The sequence below is a fragment of the Peromyscus californicus genome, unplaced genomic scaffold (genome assembly GCF_007827085.1).
Source record: "Peromyscus californicus insignis strain IS unplaced genomic scaffold, ASM782708v3 Scaffold_19__1_contigs__length_69161282, whole genome shotgun sequence".
NCBI classification, from domain to species: domain Eukaryota; kingdom Metazoa; phylum Chordata; class Mammalia; order Rodentia; family Cricetidae; genus Peromyscus; species Peromyscus californicus.
The window spans coordinates 11,740,274-11,758,517 of record NW_026294491.1 but is presented as its reverse complement, the minus strand read 5'-3'; the positions used below and the strand labels follow the sequence as shown (position 1 = coordinate 11,758,517).

Here is an 18,244-nt window from a genome sequence, read left to right as displayed (position 1 = left end):
TATATTAGCCCCTGGCAGGCAATCCCGAGGGCCTGTAACGAGGTGGAATTGTTTCCACAGAGTGGAAAGCCTAGACTCAAGAAGAGCAGACTGTTGGTGCTGAAATCCTGCTCCTCCGTTTCCTAGCTTGGAAATATTGGCACGTTGGTTTCCTTACATGTAGAACTAAGGAGCAGTGCTCACTTCCCGAGACCGTCATCACAATTACCCAGGTTCTTAAACACAAAGTGCCTGAAGCAGTGCCTGGCACACAGTCGTCAGCTCCATTATCCACACGGAACTGTTTCAGAGACCAGGTGTGCACTATCACTAATGCCTCAAACGTACCATAGAAACTTCATTCTGAATGGGGTTTGACCAGCCACACTGCAGTGGGTACAGGTGCACATCCTTACCCAGTGCCCAAACCCTGACCTCAAGCAGAGAGGCAGAGGAACACTGAGAATTCACTCTTAACCTCCAACACCTGTTCCACTGCTCTGGCCTTGGGACAAAGGTGTCAACATGCCCCAGACTGTTGTCAAGTCCACTGTCCGGTAAGTGACAGTCATACGTTTCAGCTGGCCGGGCACGGTAAGAACAGAGGATTTGGGCCATGGTTGAGACCCGAGCTGGAAGCGGGGAGCTAACTAGATTTGTTGTCTCATACTGATAAAGGGCTCTTCCCTCACTTTCACTCATTTCAGAGGCTGCTTCATAAGCACTGAATGAGGGGTAAAGGCCAGGCCTGCTACACTCAGAAGAAATTCCAAATGTGAGTCTCTACTATAAAGGCATCATTTCTCCCTCTGCAGAAGTCATATAAAAACATCAGTGCAGTTAACTTAAAAATATTATCATTGGGGTGTGTGTGGGGTGTGTGTGTGTGTGTGTGTGTGTGTGTGTGTGTGTGTGTGTGTGTGTGTGTGCGCGTGTGCGCGCGCACCCATGCATGGTAAAGGGCCACAGTGTACATATGGAGGTCAGAGGGCAATTCTGTGGAACTGGTTAGCTTCTTCCATCTTTATGTGGGCTCCAGCGATGGGACTCAGGTAACCAGGCTTGCTCAGCAAGTGCCTTTCCCTGCTTAGCCATCTTGATGGCCCTTGTTGAAGAACTTTGAACTTAAGGGTCTTAGACCCACACTCCAATCTCAGATCTGATGATGTGCTGGACAAACAGGGAGGAATAACTGCTGTCTTAAGGCCCCCATTTCGTGCCCCCCACCCCACCTGGAGCTGAGGACCAAACCCAGGTCCTTGAGCTTGCTAGGCAAGTGCTCTACCACTAAGCTAAATCCCCAACCCGATCCGTTTCATGTTTCTCGACTGTAAGTTTTGGTCTCCTATGGGATCTTCACAGGGTCTATTTCCTGACACATTATGACAACATAATGATCTGTTCCATCCTACAGCAGTCACTCTGGCCTGGACAGGGAACATGGACAGTTTGGGCAACACCAGAGAGGCCTCAAAGCCTCCAGAAGATGGCAGGCCTTGCCCTTGCTGTTACGGTCTCCATGAACGCCAGGCCAGGGCCAGCTCATCTCAGGCAACAGGAAACATGCTGAAGTCACTGCTGACTGAGAAGCACATCCAACACTGAGCTTCAGGAAGCAAGCCTCGCCAGGATGATCTCACCCACTGGCAGACTGCCCCCTCAGCTCACTGGCTCTCAAGCTGTTAGGCGCTGGGCCTAAAGGAATTGCCAGTTTGGTGGAATCCCAGCTGTGATCATTGCAAAAACAGAGGGTTGACTTAAGCAAACGGGTATTTACTCCTAATGAGCTAATGCCCTCTCCATACTTAAACACAAGGGGACCGCGGGTCCACAGAAATGCAGGGAAGACTACAATGGAAAAATGATGTGGGCTCACTGAAAAGCAACACCCACCCGAGAGAACCCTCTCCTAAGCCTCTCAGAGGAACACTACAACCAACAGCAGCCACAGGAGAGGGACCAAGGAGGGACAGGCCTATGAATGCACTTTCCCAGGCCCTTCCCCATGCCTCTCACATGTGTGAGAACCTCTAAGAGCTGTAGAGCACAGGCTGCCATTGGTCCTGAGGACATTGTGGGAGTTCCAGTTCTCTCTTCAATGATGAGCACAGGACAATGCAGCCCTAAGAAAAGCACAGCTAATGGAGCCAGAATCATCAGTCCTATCACAGTGCTAGGCAGAACCGGGGGGTTAGAGGTTGTTCACAACAGACAGAGCAGAACTGGGAAGCTGGGGTGGCGGGGGGTGGGGGGGTGGCTGGGGTGGGGGTGGCGAGGTTGCTGCCTACTTGTGGGATTCTGGGGGCTTACGTGCATTAGAAGACAACAAGGGGATGTAAGTTAGTCAGCAGGATCTCTGTCTGGCATGCATAAAGTCCTAGGGTCAACCCCCATAACCCAACATACACCAGATGTGGTGTGTACACTTGTAATTCTGACACTCACTAGGAAAGGCAGAGGATCAGAAGCTTAGGGTCATCCTTCACTACATAGCAAGTTCGAGACCAACCTGGATTATGAGACTCATCTTAAAAACAAAAAACAAAAACTTTAAAAAATGAAAGAGGACAAGTGTCTTTTCCCACCTATTTGTTTCAAGACTAAAAAAAGGTTAAGATTTATTTTTGTTATTTTTAATTACGTGTAGACGTATATGTGATTGTGGGTATGTGCACCTGGGTACTGGGTACAGGGGATCTCAGAGCCAGAGGTGTTTAATCCCCTGGAGCTGGAGTTACAGGAGGCTGTGACACTGGAGCCAAGACTTGAACTGGGTCCTCTGAAGAGAAGCAAAGTGCTCTTCACCACTGAGTTACCTTCTCCAGTGCCAAGATTAAAAACTGTACATTTCGTGTCTTTCTTTTTATTGTGTATATGTGAACATGCATGCACACATGTCCCACATGTGTACACGGAGGTCAGAGAGGTTACAGGTTCTCTCCTACATGTAGGTCCTCAGGCTTAGTAAATGAGTCTTTTCCTGAGGAGCCGGCCATCGTGCTGCCCCTCTACCCCTCTTCTTTTTCTTCCTTTGAGAAAAGAATCTTGTTACACGGCCTACGGTACCCTGGAACTTGGGATCCTCCTGCTTCAGGCTCCTGATGTCTTGGATTGCAGGCAGGAGTTACCACACCCAGCTGAGGTGAATTTCTCCAAATACGAAACACTAACGGGATGCAAAGTTCAGGATGGTGGGTGAGTTAAAATAATTCCAATTAAAAAACTCCGAGAAAACACTCCAGGTTCCACATCAAGAACCCAACTGGCCAGAAGGAAGTCAAGTTTCACTTCTTTAGAGCAACAGGGTAAGAACAAATGAAAAGCTCTCACAGTGGGCTCCAAGCCTGGTGTGACGCTGCACACCTCTAATTCCAGTACTCAGGAGGCTGAGGCAGAATCTCTGACTCGGGGCCAGTCTAAGCTACCTGCCAGGATGCAGCGTAAAAATAAACAAATAGGTTGCTTTAGCCGGGCATACATACAGAGCCTCCCGTCTCCTCTCCTAGGGAGTCACATCTTCTCTGGATCAGCTGACTGAGAAGCTTGGGGAGGCAAACACACACAGAACAGACAAGGTGTGCCAGGACCATACAGCATGACCAAAGCACCTCTTCCTGCCAGCAGCTGATGGACGCACAGCTCAGGGGCTGAGTGAAATCAGGCAGAGGCAACAAGAGTCCAGCAGCTCTCCCAAAACACAGGGCCAGCCTTAGAGTCCAAAGTCGGTCAGTTGCTGGGGAGTAACAAGAACTGTGTGAAGCCTGGAGCAGCCTCTCCTCCTGATCAGTTTCCTCCCGACTCCCAGAAGGCCCTTGGCAAGGGTGTCTTCTCAGGTCACCAGGCATATAGCCAAGCAAGGGCCAGTGCACTGAAGAAGGCCACGAGTTGGGAGCCTTCTGGGAGAACAGGGTCAGATTCCTTTTTGTGGGGGTCCCACTCACCACTTGGTGCCTTTAGGGAGAGACTCACCCTCCCTGGCCAATACTACATCTGTTCCCTGGATAGCTGGATGCAGTTGGTCCCAACATACACAGTGCATGGCTCAGGCACACTGGTAAAAGAAACCAGGGAGCAGACAGCTGGGGCTAGGGCATTGGTTGAGAGCACACAGCTATGAGCTGAGCGTCAGCCCTCCCTCTACACAGCTGCTCCTGGGTTCTGCAGACCTTACCTGGGATCCTGTAGCTGTGGGTCCAAAAGAGGCTGATACTGAGCACTCAGAGGCCTTGGTGTGACCTCAATAAGTGTTTGGCTAATGCTACTAGAGCCAAGACCTTGTCTCAGCCACCAACACCATCTTGGAGGGGGTTCTGGGACGGAGACTGTAGGATGCCCTGGATTTGAGACAGAGCAAGAAACCTACAGAAAGCCATTTTGAGGAATATCAAGATTCAGCCCAGGAACTGGAGAGATTACTCAGCAGTTAAGAGCATTGGCTGTTCTTCTAGAGGATCTGGGTTTGATTCCCAGCACCCACATGGAGGCTCACAACGGTCTGTAGCTCCAGTCCCAGGGGATCCAACATTCTTTTCTGATCTCCCTGGGCACCAGGCACATGCATGGTACACAGACATAAATTCAGGCAAAATAATCATACACATACAAACATTTGAAAAAATTCAGTCAAACTTCCCGTCAGGCTAGGTGACACAAATGGGCCCTCTAAGCGTCACACACAGCCCAGTTCTGCCCTGAGTCTCAGAAGTTGGGAGCATATTTTTCTGGAGAAGTTGCTTGGTGACCAACAGCAAAGTTTATTGCCACCAGCAAGTAGGCTGCAGCTGGCCTTGAACTTTTTAGAAAGTTCTTTTAAAATTTTGCTTATACAGCAACCTTTCTACAGTAGTGAATAGCTGGGACAAGATTAGAAATCCCTGATTCTGTCAGTCACACAAAGGCACAGGAGCCACTCCAGCCTGCCCTCTCTGAATCCCGAGGAAGTACAGCTGCCGGTCACCTGCTGCTGAGGCCCTGGCACCCTCCACCTCCAGGGTAGGATCCAAAGGAATGCGAGCCCACCACAAAGAGGGAAAGGGCAGGCTGGTGCCAGAGAAGCAGCCTGGCCCATCTGCTATGCTGAGTCTTTCTTTACCCACAGGATGCCCCAGACAGTCTGAGAGATTGTACTGATGGGATGGAAGCTTCCAGAATCTCCTTCAATGTTTGTGCCACTTCTTCCCGCAGTAAGACTTCCAACAGCTCCCATTTATTCCCTCAGCTTAGGCTACTGAGCATGCAGAAAGACACGTGACCACGCCACCAGACTGCAGTGGCGCTGACCAGTGAACCTAAAGAGATCACAATGTCTGCCAACCAGAAAACAAGTTTCTAAAAACCACAAACTCAAGCAGAATCAACATTCTGAGAAATTTTCAATGAGGCAAAATCCATTCCAGCTGGCCTTTGCTAGCCAGCTCCCTGGAAAGAATGGGCCCACAAGGAACAGAGCTGGCTTGGGAAGCAGAGGGGCCCACAGCAGGCTGAGGAACATAGAAGCCCTGAGAGAGAAGCAAGCAGCGGGTGGGCGCCAGGACATCACACCATGGGGAGGCAGGCTGCACTCCACCCTTTCAGCCAGTTTTCCTGGCTCAATGAAGCAATGCCAGACACTTCGAGCTCCACCTTGTCTGATATTCACAGGGAGGAGGAAATGGCTCTTCTGGGGAAATGGCTCTTCTGTCTCTCTCTCACTCTGTATCTCAGGTCAGGGGAGACACTGGCCAGAAAGAACTCAACAGGCTTTCTGCATTCCTAAGGCTGGTTGAGCATTGTGCTCTGAACTCAATCTCCAAGAAAAGAGGACACCAGGACAGCTGGCAGCTCACGGCTAGCTAGTGTGTTTCCCAGGTGGCGCAGCCATATCTGATGGGAATGGCGAGTCATAAAGCCAGCACAGCTGCTTGACAAAGATCCAGCAAACCTGAGCCATATGACTGCCACCGTGACTGTCTTTCACTTTTGGTTTTGATCTCCACAAGTCGCATGCTTGGGGGGCCTTTAATATTTGTACAACTTAGGGATACTGAATTAATAGGGTATTTCTTATGAATCATTTGTGCCTTCTCCCAGGAATATTGCTTCTAAGTTTCCCTAGGAAAGTCCTGAACATACACCCCTCCCGCTTTTAGGGAGATATCCTTATCTACTGGAAGATCTTCCTTACACCCTGGAGGTTGTGACACACATGAAGAAGCCAGAGGTCTCCTGATGAGGCTCTGAGATATTCTTGAAATATCTGCTCTATACTTACTCAGGAACAAGATAATCAGAACAAAGTACAAGCCTCTTCCTCCTCTATGCTCAGATGATTATGTGGTATATACAGCAACAAAGTTAGATTGGCTGGAGTTACCTCTGCCCTACACAGGGGCTTATCTTGATGAGCAAAGAACGGAGTGGAAAGATGATAAAAGAATGGTGTCAGGATCTCCCTTTCTTATAAAAGCTAACTTGCGCACAGCTAATATTATGTCATATGACCACGGAATAAAAGAATGCCGGATTAACATATACATAAATTCTATAAAGATATAAAATGAAAAACATTGTATTATGCCAGAAATTAAATACTAACTGCAGCAGCTTTGGCCTGACCATTAAGAGTTAATAATACACTGCTTGGGACGTGGCAATCTGCCTGGGCTGGCTTGGAGATTTTCTTTCTAGCACTCTTGAAACCGGAAGAGCTGCCGAGAAGTTGGGTTAAGGGGTTGATGAGTAAAAATGATTGTAAAAGATAACTGTTTTGTCACAATTTATCAGTGATGACTAAAAGATATGAAAGAGAAAGTGAAACACGAGTTTGAAAACAAAAAAGATATGATCTATGTTTTGGAACAATACGAATCTATCCCTGCCTACTGAATTCTGTACAAATAAAGAAGCACTCGTCTGCTAATCAGTCAGACTGTGAGATTCTTCGACAACCAATGGCCTGACTCAATCCTCCCTCGGTGACTCCTTACCTCCTCTCTGGGACCTGGCCATTGCTGGCGATGGCCCCCCGCACCCAGGAAGGCTCTTCCAATGAGAGACAAGGAGGATCTGTTTGTCTGAAGCCAAGGCAGGAGTCCCTGTGGCCTGCCACTCTGCTGCCTGCAGAAGACAGTCCCACCTCTCGGAGCCCAGCTGCTCTCCCAAGTTCTTTCCCCACACTCTCCCTTTGTGCTCACCCTGACCACCCAGCAACCAGACACTGCAGGGCTCTCTAACAACCCACATTGTCTTTGTCCCCCCAAATCCCCCTCAGTACCCTGTAGACTTATAGTAGTCCTCCCAATCCACAAAGCCCAGAGAACCAACCACTGTCTCAAGGCACCACCTAGGGACATGCAGGTCCAGCCACAGCAGGGGTCAGGACACTCCCATTTGGATTTTCCCCATGGTGCCCTCTTCCATGCCTAGCACACAGCAGGAGTTGTTGAACTGCCACCATCAGCAATGGCCTGAGAGAGGTTCTCAGAAAAGTTAAGAAGAAGAGAGGGAGCAGAAAGGAAGTAACTGGCTCTGTCCCCAACAACACGAGTTCCCCTGGGACTCTCTCCAGTTACAGGAACATGGAGCTCCCACGAAAACCGACCTACCCTTCTCCCTAGGCAGGCAGGGTGAAGATCAGGCTCAGGACTGACTCAGAGTCATTTGCAAACCCTGGCCCTTAGTAGTTAGGGCTCTGTGAACGACAAACACAGGGCCCACCTCAGTTCTGGCTACTGCGCACAATCCGCAGTTTTACACTGGGCCTCGTAAAGGGAATCTGGTGTCTTAAGAGTGCTGTTTTAAGAAAGAGTGAACAAAGCAATGGAAACACAGGCCTGAACTACCCGCCAGGCAGGGAGACAGGAGAACTGTGGGAGAGAGGCTACCAGTGCCTCTGTATCAGGCCAGAACTGAGAAAACAGGCAGTCGGCAGAAGCCAAGCACATCAAACACACATTCTGGAAATCACAGGACCGGCAGACATGAAGGTGCTCCTGGTCACGGGGAAGCAGGGAGCCGGACTGAGAGCTGAGCATGCGTCTGCACTGTTTCCTGAAGCGAGCCGTGCCAGGGGCAAGCAGAGAGACAGGCCTGGAGGACAGAGTGTGGGCAGGGTTAGGGGCAGCACGGGCAATATTGTGGAGGCAGTGTGGGGTGGACAGGTGAGGATGGACACAAACAGCACACACCAGTGACAGAATGGTGGGTGAGGATGGATGGCTGTGAAGAGGGCAGGCCACCCTCCATTCCCTAGGAAGCCCCACCCTCTACATCTGAGGCACAGGGCTCCTTGTTGGCTCTGTCCATGCTGACAGTGGGGTTGAGTGGGCATCACCTGCATCCATAGATACCAACTCCCAAGACTCCTGTTCTTGTCCCCTCTGCTGATACAGACCATAGACCTTGGCTAAATTTGGCCTTTTACCCCTAACCAAGCCAGGCTTCTGGGCCATGTCATCTCACCTCCCCAGTGCTGACCTTGACTTGTCCCACTCCTCAGCTATGTGACTGACTTGAACCTACTTTCTCTAGGCTTACAGGGCTGTTCTGTGCATCTGGTATAGGCTGTCAGAAGACCCTGACCTCTGACCTCTGAGGCCCTTCCCGGCTTTGACATTCTCAAGTGACATAGAGTGTGACAGGCAACAGCAAGGCTCTTTATCTAATAAATCTTGCTACAGACATATCCTGAAAGTCAATTAAGCCAGATCAAAAGAAGGCTGAAGCCATTTAGGAACGACCCTGTTCCACGCATCCTTCACTGAGGTACCGCCAACAAGAACAGAAACACAGAAACACAATCTGTACAGTCAGCCTCAGATCTAGTCTGGGAAGAGACTGACCACACTCTCTTTTAGCTCGACCCCAACAAGTAGGAAGCTCTGCCTGCTCTCAGCTTGATTTTCTTTTAGGGAAAAAAGGGCCACTGTCAAGCCTGATGGTGTCTGTGAAGATGGAGGCACCTGCCTGAAGCCTGGGCTGAGAGCGTACAGTGCTATGTGGAGAAGCCCAGTTGCTCACACATGGATCCATGGGCAGACACCTGCACCAACTAGCCTGTGGGGTAGAACTAGAGAGTCTACTCAACTTCTGCCATTTGACATGGACACACGGAATCACTGGCAGCTCCCTTAAAGGTCATCCTCTTTTCTCACGTCACTTTTTCCCTGGACAGGAAGTTTCAATATTAAGTACATGGGCCAATTCCAGGAGATATATGGGAAGAAGTTATTGAGATGGGAAAACAGCTGCATCAGCTGAAGATGCCATCTCTCCCTCCCCTCTCCATCTCAGCTTGATCAGCCTAGGGTGCCCTTGTGACCTTGCTAAGGAGCTGGATGTCATGGCTGGCTACTGTGGCCTCAGGGGCCAATCCCAAAGCTTTTACCAAATGTGACAGGCTTCAAGAAGTGTCCATGTCTAGGACAGGCAGCACAAGGTTGCAAGTCAGAACAGTTCAGACAGTGAAGCTGGGTTTTAGGAAGGAGCTGCTATCAAATGGCAAGCTACTTATCCACCTGATAAATTCATGGCACTGCCTACACCTCTTTTGAGGCCACACTCCAGCTAGAAAGTTGGGATAAAAACCAAGACTGATGACATACCCCAGGACCTGGGCTTCTCACTCTATGAGGTACTACTACCCAGTTCATATACCTGCTTCACCGATGACCTGAAGAACTACATCTAGAAGAGGCCAGGCTGTGCAAATACTTTTACTATCCTGAGGCAAATCAATAGAGGTCCATGTCTAAGGAAGTTGAGCTTGTCATCCAGGAAGCTAGGTTGGAACTCAGAGGTCTTGACTCCAGGGCCTCCACTGCTCTTACCCTGCCATCTGACCTCTAACAACTCCCTAGTCGAAGTGGCACTGGGCTAGAAGCACCCAGCACCCTGGCTGCTCTGGAAAGGTAACTCTGACTCGAGAGGAAGTACTAATACCCTGTCCTCTGACAGGTCATGAAGCAGGAGTAGCAGTGGGGACTGTGGCTTCAAGCTACCAGCAATGGCTTGATTTGCAATCTGCTTGCTGTTGCCTAAGGTCTAGACCTTTCACTAGGAACCAGAGAAACGGATGAAAAGGTCACCACCACCTCTGAAGAGAATTGCTATTTTAGGGCTCTAAGTATTTTCCGGTTACAGACATTTCTTTAGGGATGCAGAGGGTAAAGAGGTTGGCAGTTCTGAAAGCATGCTTCTCCACACATTGGGGCTGGACAAAGATGGGGTAGGGAACACAGTGGCTTCAGTTAACAGGAGTAATTTTGAAACCACTGAAAGTATATCTGAACTTACTTATTCTGCAAACTTCCAGAACAAATAGTTGTTAGGTTAGCACCATAAACATGCCATGCTCAGCACCTAGTGCCTGAATTCTGCAGTAGCTCCCTAACAGCTCTATGGTTACATATGTGCTCACATGGGGCTAGCAAGGCCATCAGTGCCAAGTGATGACATGGGCTCCTCTGAGGCGCTCCTGTAGCCCTCCTTCCTGTTCCTCAAAGCATAATCAATTCTGTGGGCTGGCAGCCAAGCCCATCTGCAATCTGAGCTGGGGGGGGGGGGGGGGGTGTGAGTCGGGGAGAGGAGCAGCTGCAGAACTGGTTCAGGTCCTTCCCAGCCCAGAAGCATATGACAGGGTCACATGGCACATGGACACTGAAAAAGGCAGTCCTCTCTCCTGAGAACTTTGACATGGTGAATGAATCCTCGTGACCACAAGTATCTAGCAGAAAATCACAGAGCAAGGGTCTACTTCTACTGTGTTTTCTCAGTATCTTCAGGAGTCAAAGGTTGGAACTGGGCGGTTCTCCCAATTAATTTGAGTTAACTAAGAAGGGCAAGAGGCTCTTGAGTAGGAAGGACAATCTGCTGAGCTGGAGACTGGAGGACCTAGAGGTCAGCTCCTCTCATTTCTGCTCTGGAGAGCGGAAAACACAGGGACTTAGCAAAGACAACCCACTGGGAGGTGATGGAGACACAGCACACATACAGATCCTCAGTCTCTTTTCAACACACATGCTGTAGGGCCTAAACCAAGTCTACAAGGGGATGCTCAAGTGTGCTGTTCTCCTGGGAAGTCACAAAACACCAGCCCCAGAGGAGAGAAACCCTAGCCACTGTGTCATCTTTCCCCAGAGCTTTCTGAAACTGATGTCAGTGCAGTGAGCTGGAACAGATGTCCATGCTCTCCAGGAATCTGTATACCAGGAAGGCCTCAGCAGGGGGCTGAAGCCAAGGCAGTGTAGTCCTATCCCCTCAGCTCTCTGCTGGACCTCAAAGCTACCATGGCACCCCGAGTCCATCCTTCCCCTAAGAACCACCTGACCTGGGAAGAGCCCTGGTGCCGATCCTGCCTACCCAGGAGTGTCCTGTCACCATCCTGGAAGGAGAGGAGGGCCCATTGGATGAGATGAGTGGCATGGGAGTGAGGAGGGCGTCTTTCAGTATTCTCATCACCTCGCTGACGCCCACTCAATGACCAGAGCTCTAAGCCCATCAACTGCTGATGCCAACTACTGCGTCACCAGCTTGTTACTGCACAGGTGAGACCATGGACAGATTAAGCTATGGGCCAGCATGCAAGCCTCCAAATGTTAGTAAGGAATGTGACTGAATAGTCGCCACCTGCCTCATCCCACGTGGACCAGCCTTACAAACATCCTAGCTGACCCGGTCAGAACCCTATCTGGATGCCCAAGAGTGACTGACAGATTTAGAATTAGTTGTGGCCCAGCTACAACCACCAAAGGACAGAGGCCATGACAATGTGCTGTACTTGGACGTAGGCCACATGGAGCAGACACTGCCAAGAATCACTCCAGGCAGCCTACAGGGTCTTCCAAATACCATTCAAAGGTGTTGGCAACCCCGTTTTGCAGGTAGGAAAACGTAAGCTCAAAAGTAAGCAGCCACAGCCAGACCTGCTCCTCCCCTGCCTCCCAAGTGGGCGAGTGGCAGATGGCGACTCTGAGCATGTCTTGGAAGCACAAGAAGCACTGTGAATCCATGAGGTAAATGAACAGCCACAACATTGCCCGTGTCACCCCAGACCCAGCACCCCCCTCACCAAAACAAAGCGACAAATGAAGTCGCTCGAGCACCCTCCCCACAATTGGTGTGCCGCCTTGGGCACAGTAGGGAGAACAGGGACTATACCGTCCGGCGTCGCCTGCTGATGGGGTTTTTTACATTTGACGTAATCGTGGTCAATCGGAGTGGCTGTGTAAGGTGGGGATGTCAGACCTGGGCCAGAGGAGGAGGGGAGGGAGGCTCCGGGGCCAGGCAGTGTCCCAGCTGAAGAGTGGGAGTCCTCATCCACCAGGCAGACCTTCTCCCTGTGGAGCAGAGGTACAAATAAAAGTCCACATTATGATGAAATAAATGAACTACTATGGGTCAGCACCCTTCCCAGGGTCTGCTGCTCCACATACCTCAAGTGGTCCCTGTCTCATTTGGCTAGTGCTCCAGGGAGGACTTCCGTATCACTCCCATAGCTTCCAGCCTCTAACTGGATGCTGCCCAACCTTTCTGGCCAGGGTCTAACAGCATCTGGTCTCAGGCTCAGGAGACCTTGCGGGGGAATTGACTGGCATTTTCTCAGCACGCACACCAAATCAAAGCCTTTCTGCAAGATGACGCAACACAGCCAACCCCTGACAAGTGAGCAGACACATGTACACACGAGTGCAAGCTTACACGTGTACAAGGGTTTCTGCTACAACACTGGTAAGCGAGGAAAGGCAGAGATATTCTTCATGTTTGTGGAAATAATCACATAAAACACAGAGTATCCATGCTATGCAGCAACAGGTAGGAGGTAGCGGAAAAGTGCCAAGCAGAGTAGCACAGATGGTGCCCAGACCCACTGATGAAGGAAAGAGCAAACCAGAACAACACCTTCAGCGGTTCTTTTGTTTGTTTGTTTTTGTTTTTGTTTTTCGAGACAGGGTTTCTCTGTGTTTGGAGCCTGTCCTGGAACTCACTCTGTAGACCAGGCTGGCCTCCAACTCACAGAGATACGCCTGGCTCTGCCTCCCAAGTGTTGGGATTAAAGGCTTGCATCACCACCGCCCGGCTCAGTTGTTCTTTTCTTTGTTGAAGTTTGAGAGAGGAAAACAAACCAGAGAATCAACCTGTAAGCCGCCACCACTGCCCTGAGGAGGGAGACAGAGAAAAGAGCCCTGCTGTTTGAGTTAGGGTCTAAGAAGGCAGGTCTGAGAAGTTCAACATGCAGTCTGGCATTTGGTAAGGGTTCTTCAGAGAGCAAGTGAGAAATCCATGTCGGGGAAAGCATTACACTTTTGGCCAGGCAGCATTTGAAATAAAAAGGGATAGAAAGTTACCCTTTTCTGAAATCTAACCCACAAAAGCAAGCAACTGAGAAGAATCTTCCACAAGTGGCTGGGCCTTGTTTTTATTTAATTAAAGGAATCTGGAGGGGACCTTGGTGGTAGAACACTTGTCTAGCATGCACAACACCCTGGGTTCAACCCTTTAGTACCACAAAAGCAAATAAACCTGCAATTACATGTGTTCAAATAACTGTGTATAAATATACAGAAAATGAGCTGAGAAACTAGACTGAATAATGGCCAGTTCTGGTGACAAGAGGAGACCTGTCACATTTTGGTCTATGTATGTATGTCTGATTTCCTGTAACTACAATGTATTTACACATTAGGTGTATAATTATATTTTTCAGGGCAGAATTATGATCAATGAAAATTTCATTGTACTCTGGAAACCCTTTATGACCAGAAAACACCAATCTATAATTTTTGAGTACACTATACCAACCAAGTGACCTACCACCCAGGTGCTCATCTCTCCCACACGGAGAGGAAACACTACTTGTGCAGGGTTGAGCACTGTTCACTGGAGGCACAGGTCATGTGACTACCTACAGCCATGAACAGATAGTTCTTAAGAGTCAGGCCTGGAAGCAGGTTTTTCAGCTGGGTCCTGCGTAGTCCTCAGCCAGGTAGGGCCTCAGAGACAGGATGGGTTGAATGGAGCAGCAAGGCAGAAACACCACAGTAAAAGGTGTCTGGCCCCAAGACAACTGTGTCAGGGGAAGAGTGGTCAGTCCCCAAGCAACTGAGGAGACTGCACCAGGGTCCTGCTTCTCGGCTCTTGGCACTGAGGGAAGAGCCTCATTGGCACTCCAGAGAACAGGCCATACATTGGGCCTCAGAGGTCACCCAGTTGGAGTCTTGGGTAAGGGGAAAAATTAAAACGTAATATTTTACTGTGTTCTGCACAGGACAAAGCTTTGTTCACTGGAGCACGAGGGAGGGGCTGGCTTCTCCCCAGGACTCACCCTTGAAGGTAGGACACCACCAGCCAGTGCCATGGAGAAGAGAGCAGGGACAGCAGATTCAACAGAAATAGCTCGGCCCTGCAATCAGACTCTGAGTTCCGTTTATTCAGTGACCCTCCTCTGAACTACATGATAGAAGATGAGACACCCAGGTCCCTGCAAGCCAGTACTCACTTTTCGGAAGCTTTAGGTGTATTCTTCTCCTCGCCCCTGGCAAAAGGTCCTTCTGCTGCCTCCTTCATAAAGCTGACCAGGACCTCTGCACCAACCCCAGAATCAGGTTTGCCCAGGAGCTTCAGGATGGAAGCATGGAGCCGGAAGTACACCTAGAACAACACCTCAGGCATAATAAGCAGCCTTTTGCAATCCAAGGCCTGTTCCACAGGTGAAGCAGCCATACTGTAAACAGGCTGCTGCCCCGAGAGACAAGCCGTCACACACTGCCTGTCTTTTTTAGCTTTTAACTCCCCTAGCACAAATAAGCCCTGAAAATTAAAATGAATACTGTCAACATCCTAACTTAAACATGTACCCAGTAATCCAAGCATATGGTGGTGGGATAATGAGAGTAGCAGCCAGTGGGCACTGCCTCAAGATCTGATGTAGCCCAGGCTAGCCTAAATCTTGCTATGTAGCTGAGGGTGGTCTGCAACCCTCGATCCCTGTCTCAACTTCCCAAGTGCAATATTTTTTTGTTTCATCATAAAGTTGGCAGATACTAAAAGGAGATTCTTAGACTGGCTAGAGAACCAAGATGCTCACCAGTGTCATCCTCTAGAGTAACTGGAGGCCATGGTCAGAATCAAAAGTAGTCTACAACTCCACCTTTAAACCTCAGCCCCTGGAAACACTCCAAAGAGCTCTCTGATATAAGACTAGGGGAGCGTACTTCTTCACACAATCCCAGCAAAGTCCACGAAGAGGCTATGTAGGGAAGTAAACGCTCTGAGCAACTGGAAGGCATGGAGCAGGCATACCCCATACCTTTTAGTACATCTTGTTCAATGAAAATGTGAGCCGAAAAAGCCTAGGACAGTGTTCCTACCTACACAGAGATAGAAAAAAACACCTAGACCTTCAAGAACACAGCTAACTATTAGTACAGATTATGAGGTGGGGACACCAGGGTCATTGGGGACTTTCATGTTTTATATTCTTTTATGACTGTCTTAAAAAACAAATGAATATGGGGCTGGAGAGATAGCTCAGAGGTTAAGAGCACTGGCTACTGTTCCAAAGGTCCTGAGTTCAATTCCCAGCAACCACATGGTGGCTCACAACAATCTACAATGAGATCTGGTGCCCTCTTCTGGCCTGCAAGCATACATGCAGGCAGAACACTGTATACATAAATAAATCTTTAAAACAAAAAACAAATGAATACATATAGCATTTATAATCAGGGAAAACAAAAAACCTGTGCCCACAGAAGCAAGAAAACAAGAAATGGATTCTGTTTAAATTCTAGGACGCTCACTAGCTGTGTGGCACCGGCCGAGGGTCAGCGCGTGCAGCCTCAAAAAGGGTAAAGCTATCACAGGCAGGGCCGTGGGAAGCTTTGAGTACTGGGTGGAGAAAAGCAGCACTGGATTTCCACTCATGTTCTTTGTTTCCTCACTCCAAAAGTGCTCGCTGGTCAGGACTGCTCAGAACAATAGTGCGAGCCTTCATCAAAAGTATTCAAGAAATCATAAAAGTGAATCCCGGAGATAAAACACTGCCATAGTTTTAAGTGCACTGGGAAAACACAACACGACACGACATTCTGTGATCCGAGCAGCCTGCTCTTATCCTGGCCTAACCCTCGAAGCTGGCTGGCCCGAGCGCAGGCGGAGGCCTCACTTGGCCTTTCGTGCCTATCTGCATCCTCCCTAGAGCGACCACCCTCCTCCTGCCTCGTGACAAGACTGAATGCCTCTGCAGCTCCAGCACTCAGTGCCTGCCATATGCAGTGAGAATGTGTGTGCTGCAGAGGAAGGCGGTTTCCTCTGGGAAATGAAAACAAAATGCTCGTTCTCTCCAAAAGGACGGCAAGCCCTCTTTTTCACTGAACTGAAGATGCTGAGCACAGAGACGTTACCAGTGTGGGATTGCCAGGGACTGTGAGTTCCATCCTCAGGGAGACAGAGAGAGCAGACCCTCCTGCCCTGCCTTCCTAACCTGGACCTTGTTGAGTGTTACCTCCAGGGCTTCCATGGCCAGCTCAGGTGGGTTGTGGTAGTGGATCTTCTTAGGGTAACGGGCGGCCTCCTCGTGCAAGTAGTGGCCAGCCTGCCGGTAGTGCAGCAGGTACACAGTCGGTGGCTGCTGCTGCTTCTCAGCCACCTTGCCCAGCATGTAGTGAATGAGCCATTCCTCCTCATCACCGTCACCCTCACAGTGGGCTGCAGAGGTGAAACAGTGCCTGGCTGTCTCCAGCATGCTGTCACGCCGATCCTCCATCTATAACAAGATCACAAGCCTGCAGACTGGCCGTAGGTGCAATGCCCGAGCCTGCCCAGGGATCATGGTTTTCCTGGATAAAGTCAGCTGACTTGTTCACAGACTTATGATCCTCTCAGTGAACCTGAGACCCAGAACCGTTGTCACCATTTCACAGCTGTAGACACTGAGATGTGGAGCTTGGGAGTTCCTTAAAAGCATGCAAGGTCCCGAGTTGGACTTAGAATTCAGGTCATTTCTCAACGACTCAAAGGTCCTTTCTTTTAGCTTCTTCCTGTAGCACCTAACAGTAAAGTTTATGAAGTTCCTATTGATCTCTTTCTAGGTTCCCAACTATAGCCTGCATGGCTATGGTAAAGACTGGTGCCCATCATCCATCAATATGAGGAGGAAGAAGGCTGATGTGACTATGCCTCATCTGTCTTAAAACATTAGGCATCCTTTCCAGGATGAACCCCCACCTGCAGGGAGTGAGCACCTTGCTCCCACCCTCTCAGTGGGGCAGGCAAGCAGAGCTCAAGAGGACACTCATGCAGCTCTTGCCTTACAGTACTGGAGAGAAGCGCACCTAGTACCCAATCCCCAATTCACAGCACTGGACAGTGTGAACCTCTGGGATAAAACAGAGCTTCCTGCCTCTCCTCCTTACCCCTTTAAAGAGACACACTGCATTTGTAAAGGCAGATTCCCGAGCTCCATACAAGACCCACAGACTTGGAGTCTGTGTTTAGCTAGGGCCTCTAGACAACCTTTCACAAAGGCCAGCAACAGCCATGATGGAGGGTCAATTTGCAAGAGGCCTTCCTTCCAATTTAGTTGCTTTTTCTACTTCTTGGCAGCTGCCAAGCACACATGTTTCTTCATTCCAGAACTCCCAGGTTGGAGACAGAGTGGAGAATGTTGTATTTTGGGAACCCCAGGTCTCTGGCCCCTCTTCACTGTGTCCTGGCTTGATGGCAGGGAGGCTGTAGCCTCTTCCCAGCTCACCTCAAGGACCAGGGCGGGGTGGTGGTGGCCCACAAGCACTGGTCTTCAACAAGGGGAGCTGCCGGGGCCATAAGCACATGCTCTGTCTGGCATGACACCTCTGCCCTACTTCTCTTTGCTCGGCAGAGGCTTACTTTTGTGAACATCCTACAGCAGTAGCTGACTGTGGGGGCCATGTGCTACCCAGATGCTCTGTCAGTCACTTTCTAAAAAGAAACTGGCCATCAAGAACTACAAACCCATCCCTGAATGAAATATGACAAAAAGGACCACAGCACCAGGCCAAGCATGGTACAGGGATTCGATCACATTGCCTCTAGAATGGGGCCTACAGCAAATCGAAGAAAAAGGCAGCTGCTTAAATGTAGTTCTGTTGGAACTGCTTAACAGCTCTGTGGCATTGCCAATGTCCCTGTTTTTGCTAAGTTCAGCAGGTACAATATCCCACTCAGGAAGAAAAGGGACAGTCACCAAGAGTGCATGTCTAGAAACTGCCACATAGCTCCGTTCTGGCTTGCCGTCCTCAGAACAGAATGG

The 18,244-nt window shown here is 49.7% G+C and overlaps 1 protein-coding gene across 1 annotated transcript in view; it reads right to left on the bottom strand.

Moving 5' to 3' along the window:
* Cabin1 (calcineurin binding protein 1) overlaps positions 1 to 18,244 on the bottom strand; it is a 130,874-nt gene that overhangs the window by 60,017 nt on the left and 52,613 nt on the right. The window contains 3 exon segments of the mRNA XM_052744675.1: positions 12,115 to 12,293; positions 14,453 to 14,604; positions 16,460 to 16,720. Coding sequence (XP_052600635.1) covers positions 12,115 to 12,293; positions 14,453 to 14,604; positions 16,460 to 16,720 — 592 coding nt within the window.